Genomic DNA, 13820 nt, shown 5'->3' with positions numbered 1-13820 from the left:
TACAAATATATGATAATAATATACATTGTTTTACTTTATTTTTGTAAACAAAAGTGAAGTAAAGTTTCTCTGGTGTATATTTTTCAGTATGTGTTTATTTGTGAAAGCCACAAACCTAAAACATGTAAAGACATAAACCATAAAGTCTTGACTATAAAATGAAGCAAGATTAATGACTACGAGTAAGCTGTCTCTACAATAGAACCTGTCATTAAACAGCAGTTTACTTTTCAGCACAGTTTTAAGTTTCTGAATGACAAAAAGGTGGACCATGAATCTTGTTTTGACATTTATTGTGTGGCACAAATGGTATACTTTACTTACAGATACTGTTATTGTACATCATTTCAGTAAGAAAACAACACACTCCATGTTTCTTTCAACGTTTACAAATCAGTAAACAAATCTCAAAAATATTTTAGTTTAGGGGCCCTTTTGCACTCTCTTAATGTATGTGGAACCCATTATAGATCGTGTGCATTCGACAAATGCATTCGATTTTGGATTGAAAAATACAAAAAAAAATAAAATAATTAATAATTTTAATTTTGCCATTTAAATATATTTTCAGACAACAACCCAAAGATTGTTCAGACAATCCCATTAACTCATCGCAGTATCTGTTTTTCCCTGAGGTTTGCCCTCTTCTCAGACCTGCTTCAGATTTTTTCAATCACCCTTTCTAGTAAGAATATTAATCTTTCTCTGTTCTTTTCGTGTGGACAGTCCAGCCCGTTGCATCCTGAACTGCGTTTCATGTGATTCGTGATATGCGCTGACTTTCTGTCTCTTTCAAGGGCCACTCTGTCCCTCGCCAAAGCTTCTCTGTCTTTCAGCAGTCGGGCTCTGTCCTGTTCCAAAGATGCTTTGTCTCTGTTAACTGCAGCTTTGTCCTTCTCTACCTGGGCTCTGTCCCGTTGAAGCGCCGCTCTTTCCCGATCGGCAAGGGACCTTTCTCGCTCTAGAAGGGCTTTTTCTCTGTCCAGGCCTCCAAGCTCCTTTTCTAGAAGTTGTCTTTCTCTTTGAAGTTTGGTTTTCATGATGTCCAACGAGTGACTTTCTGTCGTCTGCTTGCCTTTTTGTCTTTCCCGCTTAACCGTATGCGGTCTGGAGGCCGGCGGCACATTCATCGAAGTTCCTTCCTCTTCCAGGAATTCCAATATTTCCCCTCCGACTTTAATCTGGCGTAGCCTCTTACTAGGATGAGGTGTATTATCATTGTTAGCTTCTGATGTGATCACTTGCTGGCTGATCTTTTCATCAAACTCTTCACCCAGAGCATCGTCCATGAGATTAAACCATTTCCAGCAGGTGGGGTTCTTCTCCACACCAGTGGGAGGATATTTTGCATCCTTGTAATGAAGTGTGAAATGCATTAAACTGTTGAATATGTTCTGTGAAAGTTGGCATTTGAAAAACACAATTAGCAGTGAGACCAACCTTATATCTTGCCTTCAGGTTTTCCCACTTTTTGGCAATCTGCTCAGTTGTCATCTTTTCTTCGAGCCCCATTTCTCTGAGTATTGCACTAAAAAAATAAGCAAAATAATAACTTTGAATCTGAACACAGGTTGTGAGAAATCAACGGCAAATTTTAAGATTACAAATCTCACCTCCAGGCTGTTTTAGACGAATTTTTCCTCCCGTCAAAAAGCGCTGAGTTGCTCGACCGCAGCTGTATCAGTTTTGTGATATCCTCAGTAGACACTAGTGCACATAAAACAGCCAGTTAGTTAGCTTAATGCTCAGATTACTAATTAGTTTCGCGCAAAAACGAACGACTTACTTTTATAGATGAGTTTAGAGCTGGTCGACGCCGAATCCATATTTCATATCACTTCGTAAAACAGATTTCTAGGGCCCTTAATAGTGCACGTTGGCAGTGTGATTCTGTTATCATACCCTCCCAGGGAAAATGGCGCCGTACGAGCACAGCCTGGATAGGCTGCCTACTAAGTGCCCTTATTTTGAAAGAGTGAATTTGCGTCCTTAAAATGCATATAAAATATTTCTTAAAATACAAATTTGGTTTTGACTTAAACAGAATTATTAATTGACTGGAACATTAAACACAAACGCATTAACGAGATCTTTTTATGGCTACTGACTAGGCTTAAAGACCAAACCAAAGACCAAAGAAAATTAAATGGGGGCGTGGCTTATTAGACAGAAGTGTGTCTTTAATAAGTACAATAATTCTATGTGTAATATTAAAGTCTCTGAGTGTCATTATTATTTTCGAAGTATTGTCCAGATTTAGATTAAAGAATCATAAAACATCTGTAATTGGTCAATCCCGAACAGCGCTGAGAAAAATAACAGGCCCCGCGAGACAATACGATCACGTGCCAGCTGTTACTTTTCTCAGCGCTTGTCAGAACTGAACAATCAGAGTCGTTTGTGATTACTAGATGATGATTTTAAGAATCGTTTAAAAGCGAGATCGCGGCTAAGTTTTCCATCTAAGTGTTAACAAATTTAGAGGTTTAAACTGTTATTTTTAGTGTACAAATGTATCCAATTAAAACGTCTTGAAATTTGAATACATTCGCGCTTTTCTAAGCAGCAATGCGCCACCTGGAGGAAGACAACTTTTGTTTCATAGAAATCATTGAAGCAAACATCCACCCATCGGTAACGGTGATAAATGAGAAGTCTAAGCCGACAAACATAAGAGTAGATATATTAGAAGAGGTATAGATTGTATTTAGTTATAAGAATAATTTGGTGTGTGAAAAGTCATTCTTGAGACATGGGACAAAACATGTCCAGCAATTGTAACTGTTATCAGGTTTAAAAAATAAAAATATTTTCAATTGTAAATGTTATGGGGATTAATAATAGAATTTATTTAACACAATTATCCCCTTCAGTTTAATTTTATCATTATTATGTTTTTTTAAATGTTTTTTAATGATGAAAAAAAACTTGTTTTATCAAAAGTAACACTTAATAATATCTCATATCAAAGCAAGGTTGTTTTTCAGTGACACATGCATGTTTCCTATGGTTTCAAAGTTGTGTCCCCACTTTTTGTCAACACCGTCAGACATTCATTAAAATGTAATAAAAACAGGGAATATCAGGGGCAGCTGTCACTCTAAAGGACCTCCTTGCCACATTCCTCCTTTGCAGAGGACATCAGTGTTAGACAGGCTCTAACACTGCCAAATGCCAAATTTGTAAACACCGTCAGATGTCAGATGTAATTGATTGATTCAATGTATTTGATAGTTAAAATGACTACAAATTTCGGTTTTCGTCACCACCGTCAGATTTGTCAACTCCGTCAGTTACATATTTTGATAATATTTCATCATGGTATTTTATATTTGTTGAGGAATTGTTGGTCACATGTGAAAGTGTAATCTGTCTGCTAACATGAGAATGTGTTTTGAAATGTTAAAAACATTTTGAATGCTGTTAAAGATAAAGTTAAAATTATATTACACAGTCCAAGTTAGAAAGCACATTTTGTTAAAAAAAGAGAAAAGTTGGGAGGTTGTATCAAAGCATAGCTTAGTAGCTTAGTACATATAAGATACATAAATGTAGTTTCATTTGTCTGAGTACAAGGTTTTATTTTTTTCAATTTTGCACCCTGTTTTGTCCCACTTCTCAAGAATAACTTGTCACAACTCAGAGGCAGTTCTTGACTACTTGATTTACTAAGGCCTATATTCATCAAATAAATACAACACTCTTAGATAAAATAAACAGCTGCTTTTATCCTACCCAGATCTTCATGCGGCATATTTGAAATCTCAACTAATGCTCTTGACCTTTACAAGCCTCTGCTAAACTATTAATAATAGAGGGGGCTCCTTCCCTAATGAAGAATCAGTCAACAAGTCCTGTCAGGATGAAGTGTCAATATACAATTCGTCAACTAATTGGATGACAGAGAGGTGGCCCAGTTAATGTTCATGGCTGCGTTTGTCAAAACATTGTGAGATTTCATGAGATTTACTTAAGCTTACGATGCTTAAACGCAGACCAAGTCTGCCAAGCAGTTATTGCATAAGGCTGTCAGATGTATTTAAAAAGCTGGAAAGTGTGGAGGAAGTATGGCAGTCCTTCTGTGTCAAAAAAAGTGTTGACTGCTTTATACAATACATTTTTCTGTCTACTGTTATCATCTTTGTTTTATTAAGTGAAAGTGAAAGTGACGTGATGTGTGGCCAAGTATGGTGTCCCATACTCGTAATTTGTGCTCTGCATTTAACCCATCCAAGTGCACACACACACACAGCAGTGAGTAGTGAGTAGTGAACACACACAGGCATCCATTTTTGCTGCGGTGCCCAGGGAGCAGTTGGAGGTTTGGTGCCTTGCTCAAGGGTCTCACCTCAGTCGTGGTATTGAAGGTGGAAGAGAGCGCTGGTCATTCACTCCCCCACCTACAATCCTTTGGGTTACAAGGCTGACTTTTTAACCATTAGGCCATGACCATTTTATCACCTGTTTGTGTCATCCTCCCATCGTCCATTCAGCTCAGTTTTATTCTTCATAAGTTGCTGCTCTCAGTGAACATTCTGCAACACATTTTACAGTTATCCACATTGTAAAAATATTAGTAATTTTAAAAGACTGTAAATTGGTAAAATAGTAAACACCTGTTAATAATTTCCTCACTACTGTAATGTTGAAAAACTGTAATACATCTACCAGGGCATGACTTTTCTATACTAATCTATAAATTAATAATATATCTTAAATTTAAGTTCAGTTCTGTAAAACCATTTTTAAACTTTTAAATGTATTTATTTATTTATTTTTTATTTTTTGCAGTGCAGGCAAACAATTAGACATTTTTGATTTTTCTTTTTCAATAATGAGTTTCCTAAAACTTTTAAAACATCTGTTCTATAAACTTCAATTAATCTATAGTACATGTTTCATCTATGTGCCTTGTCATAAACCTTTAGAAACAAACATTGTGGATTTGGCACAAAAAGAATGCCATCATTGTTGCAAACAGCCTTCTAAAAAATGACAGAACAATATTACATAAACAATGAGGACACACATCAGCATATATTCATTTATCTCAAAAGGATAGTTCAACTAAAAATAAAAATAAATTACATGTATTCAACCTCATGTCATACCAAACCTGTATGACTATGTTTCTTATGCTGAACACAAAAGAAGATATTTTGAAGAATGTTGATAGTAAAACTGATACGGGTTTTCTTTGACTCCCTTTGTATTGATTAAAAAAAAAAAAAAAGTTTGGTTTTCATTATTATTCTAAATATCTTCTTTTGTGTTCAGCAGAAGAAAGAAAGTCAGACAGGTTTGGAACAACATGAGGTTGAATATTATGGCAGAATTTCATTTCGTTTGAGCAATGACTGTATGGACATATGTATAGTGCAAAACAATCGTCTCCTTTTTTCCACAAATGGACCCTCACACAGAACAACTCTGTTCCATCGGTCTATCGGCCGCTCTGCTTTATCATATTGATATCCAAATGCATTTTACATCATCAGTTCAGTCATGTGAAAAGGTGTCCTTTGTTGTCCAGTGTGGAGCAAGGGGGCTAATCTCTGTGCATATGTCCTTAAAAGCACTGATGCTGTTTTCCTCTTAAATTATTAAGCTTCTTCAGCGGCTTTAAACCATTGAGGGAAGATTAGTGAGGTTATTCTGTGACGGTGTGTTTGTGCGTGCGCGTGTGTGCACATGAAGTGGGTAATGTTGATGGTGTGTTTGTGTCTTCTCCTTTCTGTTCATGCAAGGATGCTATTCGGTATCTAAATGAGAGCAGTCCAACAGAGGCTGATCGATCCATCGGTGCCAATTAAACCTCATCACCTTGTCTTTCAGAATCACATTTGCTGTCACGTCACATTGCATATGTCACTCAAGCAACCAAATTGACCATTTTGTACCTAAAATCAGCATCTGGATCAGATACAGATGTGTGTTTAGTACATTTAGCTATATAATTAAGATCTTATTAGTGCATGCTTGTGTTTTTATCCTGAACAGAGAGTTTTTGACATGCACTGTATTGTAATTTCCCTCTATGTGAATCTGTGCCTCTCTAATCCAGCAGTCTGTATCCTGTGTTGGGGAAGAAGAGGGGGTTGTATGTGTCTCTGTAATCTTGCTATGTCTGTGTGCAACTGTGTTGGTAATCCTGCTGTGTGTGTGCGCTGATGTGTTTCTCCAATGTAATCCTATGACAGCGAGCATTTGTGCACGTGAATGGTCTTCAGTGTTAAAACATACATGCCTTGTGCGTTTAGCATCATTTTACGTTGGATGGCTGGCCGCACGGGCACACGCTCGACTCCACGTGTGGGCAGTGTTTGACATCATCAGGCGTCATTGCCGTGCTGAGGTGATATGGGAGGGCAGGATCAGCAAAGACATTTGGCTTGATCTCTAACTTTCCAGAGGCGTGGCTGGGGGAAGGGAACGACTGGTTTGGAATGATGAACTGGAATTAGGATAAAGATAGGAAGTAGTCTCAGATCAGCTGTTCCAAATTTTAACCATAATGGAAAAATCTACTAATCTGGTCTAAACTTGTGTATTAAATAAATTCAATGCACACAGACTGAAGTAGTTTAAGTCTTTGGTTCTTTTAATTGTGATGATTTTGGCTCACATTTAACAAAAAAACACCAATTCACTATCTCAACAAATTAGAAAATGGTGACATGCCAATCAGCTAATCAACTCAAAACACCTGCAAAGGTTTCCTGTGCCTTCAAAATGGTCTCTCAGTTTGGTTCACTAGGCTACACAATCATGGGGAAGACTGCTGATCTGACAGTTGTCCAGAAGACAATCATTGACACCCTTCACAAGGAGGGTAAGCCACAAACATTCATTGCCAAAGAAGCTGGATGTTCACAGAGTGCTTTATCCAAGCATGTTAACAGAAAGTTGAGTGGAAGGAAAAAGTGTGGAAGAAAAAGATGAACAACCAACCGAGAGAACCGCAGCCTTATGAGGATTGTCAAGCAAAATCGATTCAAGAATTTGGGTGAACTTTACAAGGAATGGACTGAGGCTGAGGTCAAGGCGACAAGAGCCACCACACACTCAAGGAATTTGGCTACAGTTGTCGTATTCCTCTTGTTAAGCCACTCCTGAACCACAGACAACGTCAGAGGCGTCTTACCTAGGCTAAGGAGAAGAACTGGACTGTTGCCCAGTGGTCCAAAGTCCTCTTTTCAGATAAGAGCAAGTTTTGTGTTTCATTTGGAAACCAAGGTCCTAGAGTCTGGAGGAAGGGTGGAGAAGCTCATAGCCCAAGTTGCTTGAAGTCCAGTGTTAAGTTTCCACAGTCTGTGATGATTTGGGGTGCAATGTCATCTGCTGGTGTTGGTCCATTGTGTTTTTTGAAAACCAAAGTCACTACACCCGTTTACCAAGAAATTTTGGAGCACTTCATGCTTCCTTCTGCTGACCAGATGCTGATTCCATTTTCCAGCAGGATTTGGCACCTGCCCACACTGCCAAAAGCACCAAAAGTTGGTTAAATGACCATGAAGTTGGTGTGCTTGACTGGCCAGCAAATTCACCAGACCTGAACCCCATAGAGAATCTATGGGGTATTGTCAAGAGGAAAATGAGAAACGAGACCAAAAAATGCAGATGAGCTGAAGGCCACTGTCAAAGAAACCTGGGCTTCCATACCACCTCAGCAGTGCCACAAACTGATCACTTCCATGCCACGCCGAATTGAGGCAGTAATTAAAGCAAAAGGAGCCCCTACCAAGTATTGAGTACATATACAATAAATGAACATACTTTCCAGAAGGCCAACAATTCACTAAAAATGTTTTTTTTATTGGTCTTATGAAGTATTCTAATTTGTTGAGATAGTGAATTTGTGAGGTTTTGTTAAAATTTGAGCCAAAATCATCACAATTAAAAGAACCAAAGACTTAAACTACGTCCGTCTGTGTGCATTGAATTTATTTACTACACAAGTTTCACAATTTTAGTTGAATTACTGAAATAAATGAACTTTTCCACGACATTCTAATTTATTGAGATGCACCTGTATAAGTAAGCAATGTTTTAAAACACTTAATTGCATGCTATTTACAATTAAATTGTAATGTATTATAGTTTAAATTGATATTAAATGCAATTAGTGCTTTTTGACCCACTAGTTCAAACATCTATTGTATCTGAAATATGGTTAAAGTATACTGTCGTATGCACTGATAAGCATTGATGGTATGCTTAAATGTCACTATTGAAACTTTTGTGCCATTTAAGTACACATTTGTAGTGAAGTTGCAATTAAGGACATTGAAAGTTTATTTACTTTAAATGTAATATCAAATAACACACTAGTTAAAATTATGATCAATATCTCACATGTGCTTTAGTATATGTAACAACCGGTGTCCACTGAACGGCGAGTTTAATGAGAAACCAAGTGCAGTTTATTTACAACGTGATCCAAAATACAAACATAATCCGAGACTTGACTCACCAACAGCAGGTTACAACATCAATACACGACAAGGATCAATGGCAACATGATGGCTACTTATAACAAACAATCAGGGTCACATGACAAGAACCAACCAATGAGGAAACAAGACACATGACTAGGGCTGTATCCGAAATCGCCCCCTACACCCTCATTCACTATTCCCTACATTAGTCCACTTGAAGGAGTGAATGAATTCAGACACTGAGTGCAACGGAAGGACTGACGCTTTTATTTGCTTGCTGTTTAATAATCATTTGAAACGGGCAGCTCCAGTAGTAAGATTGAAGAATTTATCTTGAACTCTGTTACAGAAATATATAAACCCTAATAGTCAATTTACAATTAATTTGTACCGGTGTTGTATTACGCCATGGACATGCGCTTCTAAAATAAATGAATAGATGATTCAGCTGCGGGTGCCATCTTCTGGAGAGACACGGGAATTCATTTGGCGCGCAACTCTCACAGTGCATTAGGGGTTATCTCTAGCCATTGAGTGTACATCGGTTGTACACTCGTTTTTGCGGTGCATTGTGGGATTGAATGAGTGCACTCGAGAACGTCCACTATGGTTTCAAACACCACTTAAAATGGCTGTCCCCTCAAATAGTGCACTATTTGAGGGTATAGGGGGCGATTTCAGATACAGCCGAAGACAACCAATCAGAACATGACACATTGAACAAGAGAACCAATAGCATGAACACATGAGGGCAAGGGAAGCATGAAACAAACAGGAACCGTGACTAAACTTCAAAATAAAAGACATGAAAACAAGAACATGAAACAGAACCCCAAAACCCCACGTTACATGTCCCCCCCTCTGAGGGCTGTCCATACGCCCAACCGTAACACCCACCCCAAACAAAAACAAAACGTCCAGGAGGGTGGAGGACTGGAGGTGGTCCAGGGGTTAGGATGGAGGGCCAGGCCCATGAAGCGGAACAGGGAGCCATGGCGGAGCAGGCAGAGCAGGGAATTCATGGACGGCCTCCATGGTCGTGACAGGACAGACAGCGAGTTCAAAAGTGGGCACCACCACCTCAGGAGGTTCTGCATGGGAAGCCGCCACCTCTGGAGGCACTGCAGTAGACTCGTGGACAGGAGAGGCCTCAGGGGGAAATTAATGGACAGAAGAGGCCTCTGAGGGCGATTCGTGGACAGAAGAGGCCTCAGGAGCAGATTCTTGGACAGGAGAGGCCTCAGGAGCGCAGGGTGCAGCCCACATGCTCAAAATGGCGACCGCCATTACAAGAAGGGCAGCAGAGGGTGGCAGGACCTCTAAGATGGCGGGGATTGAGAGCACTGACATCACCGGGATGCCTGCAGCTCTCACCGACATCAGTGGTAAGTCCATCACTCTAGCTATCAGTCTTTTCAGGAGCTTGGGTACTATAGGCTCAGGTGTGGTGGCCATCTTGGCCGAGGACTCAGGCATGGCGTCCATCTTGCAATGAGGCTCTGGAATGGCGGCCATGACATGGGCAGCCCCCGTAGACTCTGGCTTGGCAGGCATGACGTGAGCAGGCCCTGAGGTAGCAGACATGACGTTAGCGGACTCTGGATTGGCAGACATGATGTGATCAGGCTTTGACTTAGTAGACATGATGTGAGTGGGTCCTGGAGTAACAGGCATGAGGTTAGCAGGCTTTGGCGTAGCAGGCATGACATTAGCAGGCTTTGGCTTGGCAGGCATGACGCGAGCTGGTTTTGGAGTAACTGGCATGATGTGAACAACTCCTGACATGAAGGTCGGGACATGAAAATGCTCTGGTGCAGGTACAGCACTATTGCGGGGCTCCTCATCTGCAACTCCCACAGTAAGAGGTGAACCAGCCAGCAACAAAGCATAGTCAATATATCGCTCTAGTGACCAATGAATCTTTCCCCCAGGCAACCGAGAACGAATGGGTTCATTTAAACCCACTCGAAAAATGTTCTTAAGGGCCACATCATTAAAAGCCACCAAATGGCACAGTCCACAAAAGTCCTGAACATATTCCTCAATGACCTGATCACCTTGACAAAGGTGGAGGAGACGAACAACTGCTGGGTTCATTTTTATGGTCATGTATTCTGTAACAACCGGAGTCCACTGAATGGCAAGTTTAATGAGAACCCAAGTGCAGTTTATTTACAACATGATCCAAAATACAAACATAATCCGAGACTTGACTTGACATGGACAAACTAGACTCACCGACAGCAGGTTACAACATCAATACATGACAAGGATCAATGGCAACATGATGGCTACTTATAACAAACAATCAGGGTCACATGACAAGAACCAACCAATGAGGAAACAAGACACATGACTAGGACAACTAATCAGAACATGACACAATGAACAAGAGAACCAATAGCATGAATACATGAGGGCAAGGGAAGCATGAAACAAACAGGAACCGTAACTAAACTTCAAAATAAAAGACATGAAAACAAGAATATGAAACAGAACCCCAAAACCCCACGTTACATGATATTATTAGATTATTAAAGCAATGATTCAAAATGTACTTTCCAAAAAACTGTAAAATGTTTAATTTTACATGATTACAAAGTGCACTTTTTAAAGCTGCTTAAGTGTGTTTTAGTCATAAAAGTGTACTCTCTTGGAACATAAAAAATATTTTAAAGAATTTACTTCCATTTTACAAACATAAAATAAAATAGAAGTCAAAAATTCTTAAAAATATCTTCCTTTGGGTTTCACAGAAAAAGAAAATCAGTTTTGGAACTACATGAGGATGAGTAAATGATGACAGAATTTTCATTTTTGGGTTGACTATCCCTTTAAGTGGCCTTTTATTTCATTACTAATATTATATTATCTGCAAGGACAGTTTTTACAAATATACTTTTAAGATTTGAAGTAAACTACAAGTGCACATTAAATACAAATAAGCACACTTATTTTTGACAAAGGTTGACATAGCAAATTGGAGGTAGGGGCGGATGCTCAATCAACTCTGGGCTATGGAGCAGCAGGTTTAGCGATGGAGACAGCGTCGCGAGAGCCTGCCGCGCTGTAGCCGAGCGGATAGGCAGCACTATTTATAGCTAATCCTGTTTAAGCGAGGTCATGCTCTCTACCGTCCCTGAGACAGAGCAGTGGAGTTAAACGCTCGCGTGCCAGCGTACGAGAAGCACCGCGTGCGCTTTTAGCTCATCGTACCAATCAAAAAACACAACTCATACACAAATCACATCCAGGATTTTCTAGGCTTATTTTGCCAGTAGTTTCACTATAGGAGGCAGTAACCACCATAGACTCTGAAGTGGGCGATTATAATATTATAATAACCCATAATTACAGATACATATGGCCAAACAGTACAGGCCGGGCTGTCCTTTTCCTCACACTTGTTTTTGGTGTAAGAGTGCGTAAAATTAACCCTGTTACCAGTATTGGCAGTAGGCTATGTAACAGAATTGACAGTTATGTATGTGTTTGTGTGTGTGTTTCTCTGTGTATAACTGTCAATTCTGTTATGTGCTGTCAACACTGTACTCTTAACAGAGTTTGACAGTAACAGAATTGACACTGACAACAAGAAATCAGCCACAATGATTTTCAGCTATATAAGACACTTTTTTACAAAAAAATGGGACCTATATATTATATTGATATGGCCTGTAACATCCTGTGATCCATGACAACGAGTAACATGTAGCCTAATATATATACAGGTGCTGGTCATATAATTAGAATATCATCAAAAAGTTGATTTATTTCACTAATTCCATTCAAAACGTGAAACTTTTTATTATATTCATTCATTACACACAGACTGATATATTTCAAATGTTTATTTCTTTTAATTTTGATGATTAAAGCTTACAGCTCATGAAAGTCAAAAATCAGTATCTCAAAATATTAGAATATTTACATTTGAGTTTGAATAAATGACCATCCCTACAGTATAAATTCTGCGTATCTCTTGTTCTTTGAAACCACAATAATGGGGAAGACTGCTGACTTGGAAATGATCCAGAAGAGGAACATTGACACCCTCCACAAAGAGGGTAAGTCACAGAAGGTCATTACTGAAAGGTGTGGCTGTTTACAGAGTGCTGTATCAAAGCATATTAAATGCAAAGTTGACTGGAAAGAAGAATTTGGGTAGGAAAAGGTGCACAAGCAACAGGGATGACCGCAAGCTTGAGAATACAGTCAAGAAAAGCCGATTCAAACACTTAGGAGAGCTTCACAAGGAGAGAACTGAAGCTGGAGTCAGTACATCAAGAGTCACCACGCTCAGACGTCTTCAGGAAAAGGGCTACCAAGCCACTTCTGAACCAGAGACAACGTCAGAAGCATCTTACCTGGGCTGTGGAGAAAAAGAACTGGACTGTTGCTCAGTGGTCCAAAGTCCTCTTTTCAGATGAAAGTAAATTTTGCATTTCATTTGGAAATCAAGGTCCCAGAGTCTGAAGGAAGAGTGGAGAGGCACAGAATCCATGTTGCTTGAAGTCCAGTGTGAAGTTTCCACAGTCTGTGATGATTTGGGCTGCCACTGTGTTTTCTGAAGTCCACAGTCAACGCAGCCATCTACCAGGAAATTTTAGAGCACTTCATGCTTCCTTCTGCTGACAAGCTTTATGGAGATGCTGATTTCATTTTCCAGCAGGACTTGGCACCTGCCCACACTGCCAAAGGTACCAAAAGCTGGTTCAATGACCATAGTGTTACTGTGCTTGATTGGCCAGCAAACTCGCCTGACCTGAACCCCATAGAGAATCTGTGGGGTATTGTCAAGAGGAAGATGAGAGACACCAGACCCAACAATGCAGAAGAGCTGAAGGCCACTATCAGAGCAACCTGGGCTCTCATAACACCTGAGCAGTGCCACAGACTGATCGACTCCATGCCACGCCGCATTGCTGCAGTAATTCAGGCAAAAGGAGCCCCAACTAAGTATTGAGTGCTGTACATGCTCATACTTTTCATTTTCATACTTTTCAGTTGGCCAAGATTTCTAAAAATCCTTTCTTTGTATTGGTCTTAAGTAATATTCTAATATTTTGAGATACTGATTTTTGACTTTCATGAGCTGTAAGCTCTAATCATCAAAATTAAAAGAAATAAACATTTGAAATATATCAGTCTGTGTGTAATGAATGAATATAATATACAAGTTTCACTTTTTGAATGGAATTAGTGAAATAAATCAACATGATATTCTAATTATATGACCAGCACCTGTGTATATATATATATATATATATATATATATATATATATTTACACACACATAGGCTATATGCATTTCAATAGCTTCTATTTTAAATCTATAGTTGTTTTTGTACTGACAAAATCTATCTTCATTCAGTCTTATAT

General features: G+C 39.2%; 1 protein-coding gene across 2 annotated transcripts; it reads right to left on the bottom strand.

Annotated features, from left to right (window-relative positions):
- Positions 1-56: 56 nt before the first annotated feature.
- On the bottom strand, positions 57-4512 carry zgc:171459 (uncharacterized protein LOC562056 homolog). 2 transcript variants are annotated; one of them, XM_058767276.1, is made up of 4 exons: positions 4462-4512; positions 1614-1707; positions 1441-1528; positions 57-1352 (listed from the first exon to the last, which is right to left on the bottom strand). In XM_058767276.1, the coding sequence occupies exons 1-4, from the start codon at positions 4487-4489 to the stop codon at positions 660-662; spliced, it is 903 nt and encodes a 300-aa protein (XP_058623259.1). In that variant the 5' UTR covers positions 4490-4512; the 3' UTR covers positions 57-659. The 2 variants fall into 2 exon arrangements, with proteins under 2 accessions (XP_058623259.1, XP_058623258.1); XM_058767275.1 differs by lacking the exon at positions 4462-4512 and adding an exon at positions 1787-2140.
- Between the last annotated feature and the right edge of the window lie 9308 nt (positions 4513-13820).

The sequence above is a fragment of the Onychostoma macrolepis genome, chromosome 25 (assembly GCF_012432095.1).
Source record: "Onychostoma macrolepis isolate SWU-2019 chromosome 25, ASM1243209v1, whole genome shotgun sequence".
NCBI lineage: Eukaryota > Metazoa > Chordata > Actinopteri > Cypriniformes > Cyprinidae > Onychostoma > Onychostoma macrolepis.
Note: the sequence above shows the minus strand (reverse complement) of the source record. Positions and strands in the feature narration are given on the sequence as shown.

What these genes read in the sequence shown, in the direction of transcription:
- zgc:171459 (XM_058767275.1), bottom strand. Translation starts at nt 1,826, where the DNA reads ATGGATTCGGCGTCGACCAGCTCTAAACTCATCTATAAAA. An exon ending in TCGTCTAAAACAGCCTGGAG is followed by an intron (nt 1,529 to 1,613) that starts GTGAGATTTGTA and finishes TTATTTTTTTAG; the next exon opens with TGCAATACTCAGAGAAATGG. An exon ending in ACCTGAAGGCAAGATATAAG is followed by an intron (nt 1,353 to 1,440) that starts GTTGGTCTCACT and finishes CTTCATTACAAG; the next exon opens with GATGCAAAATATCCTCCCAC.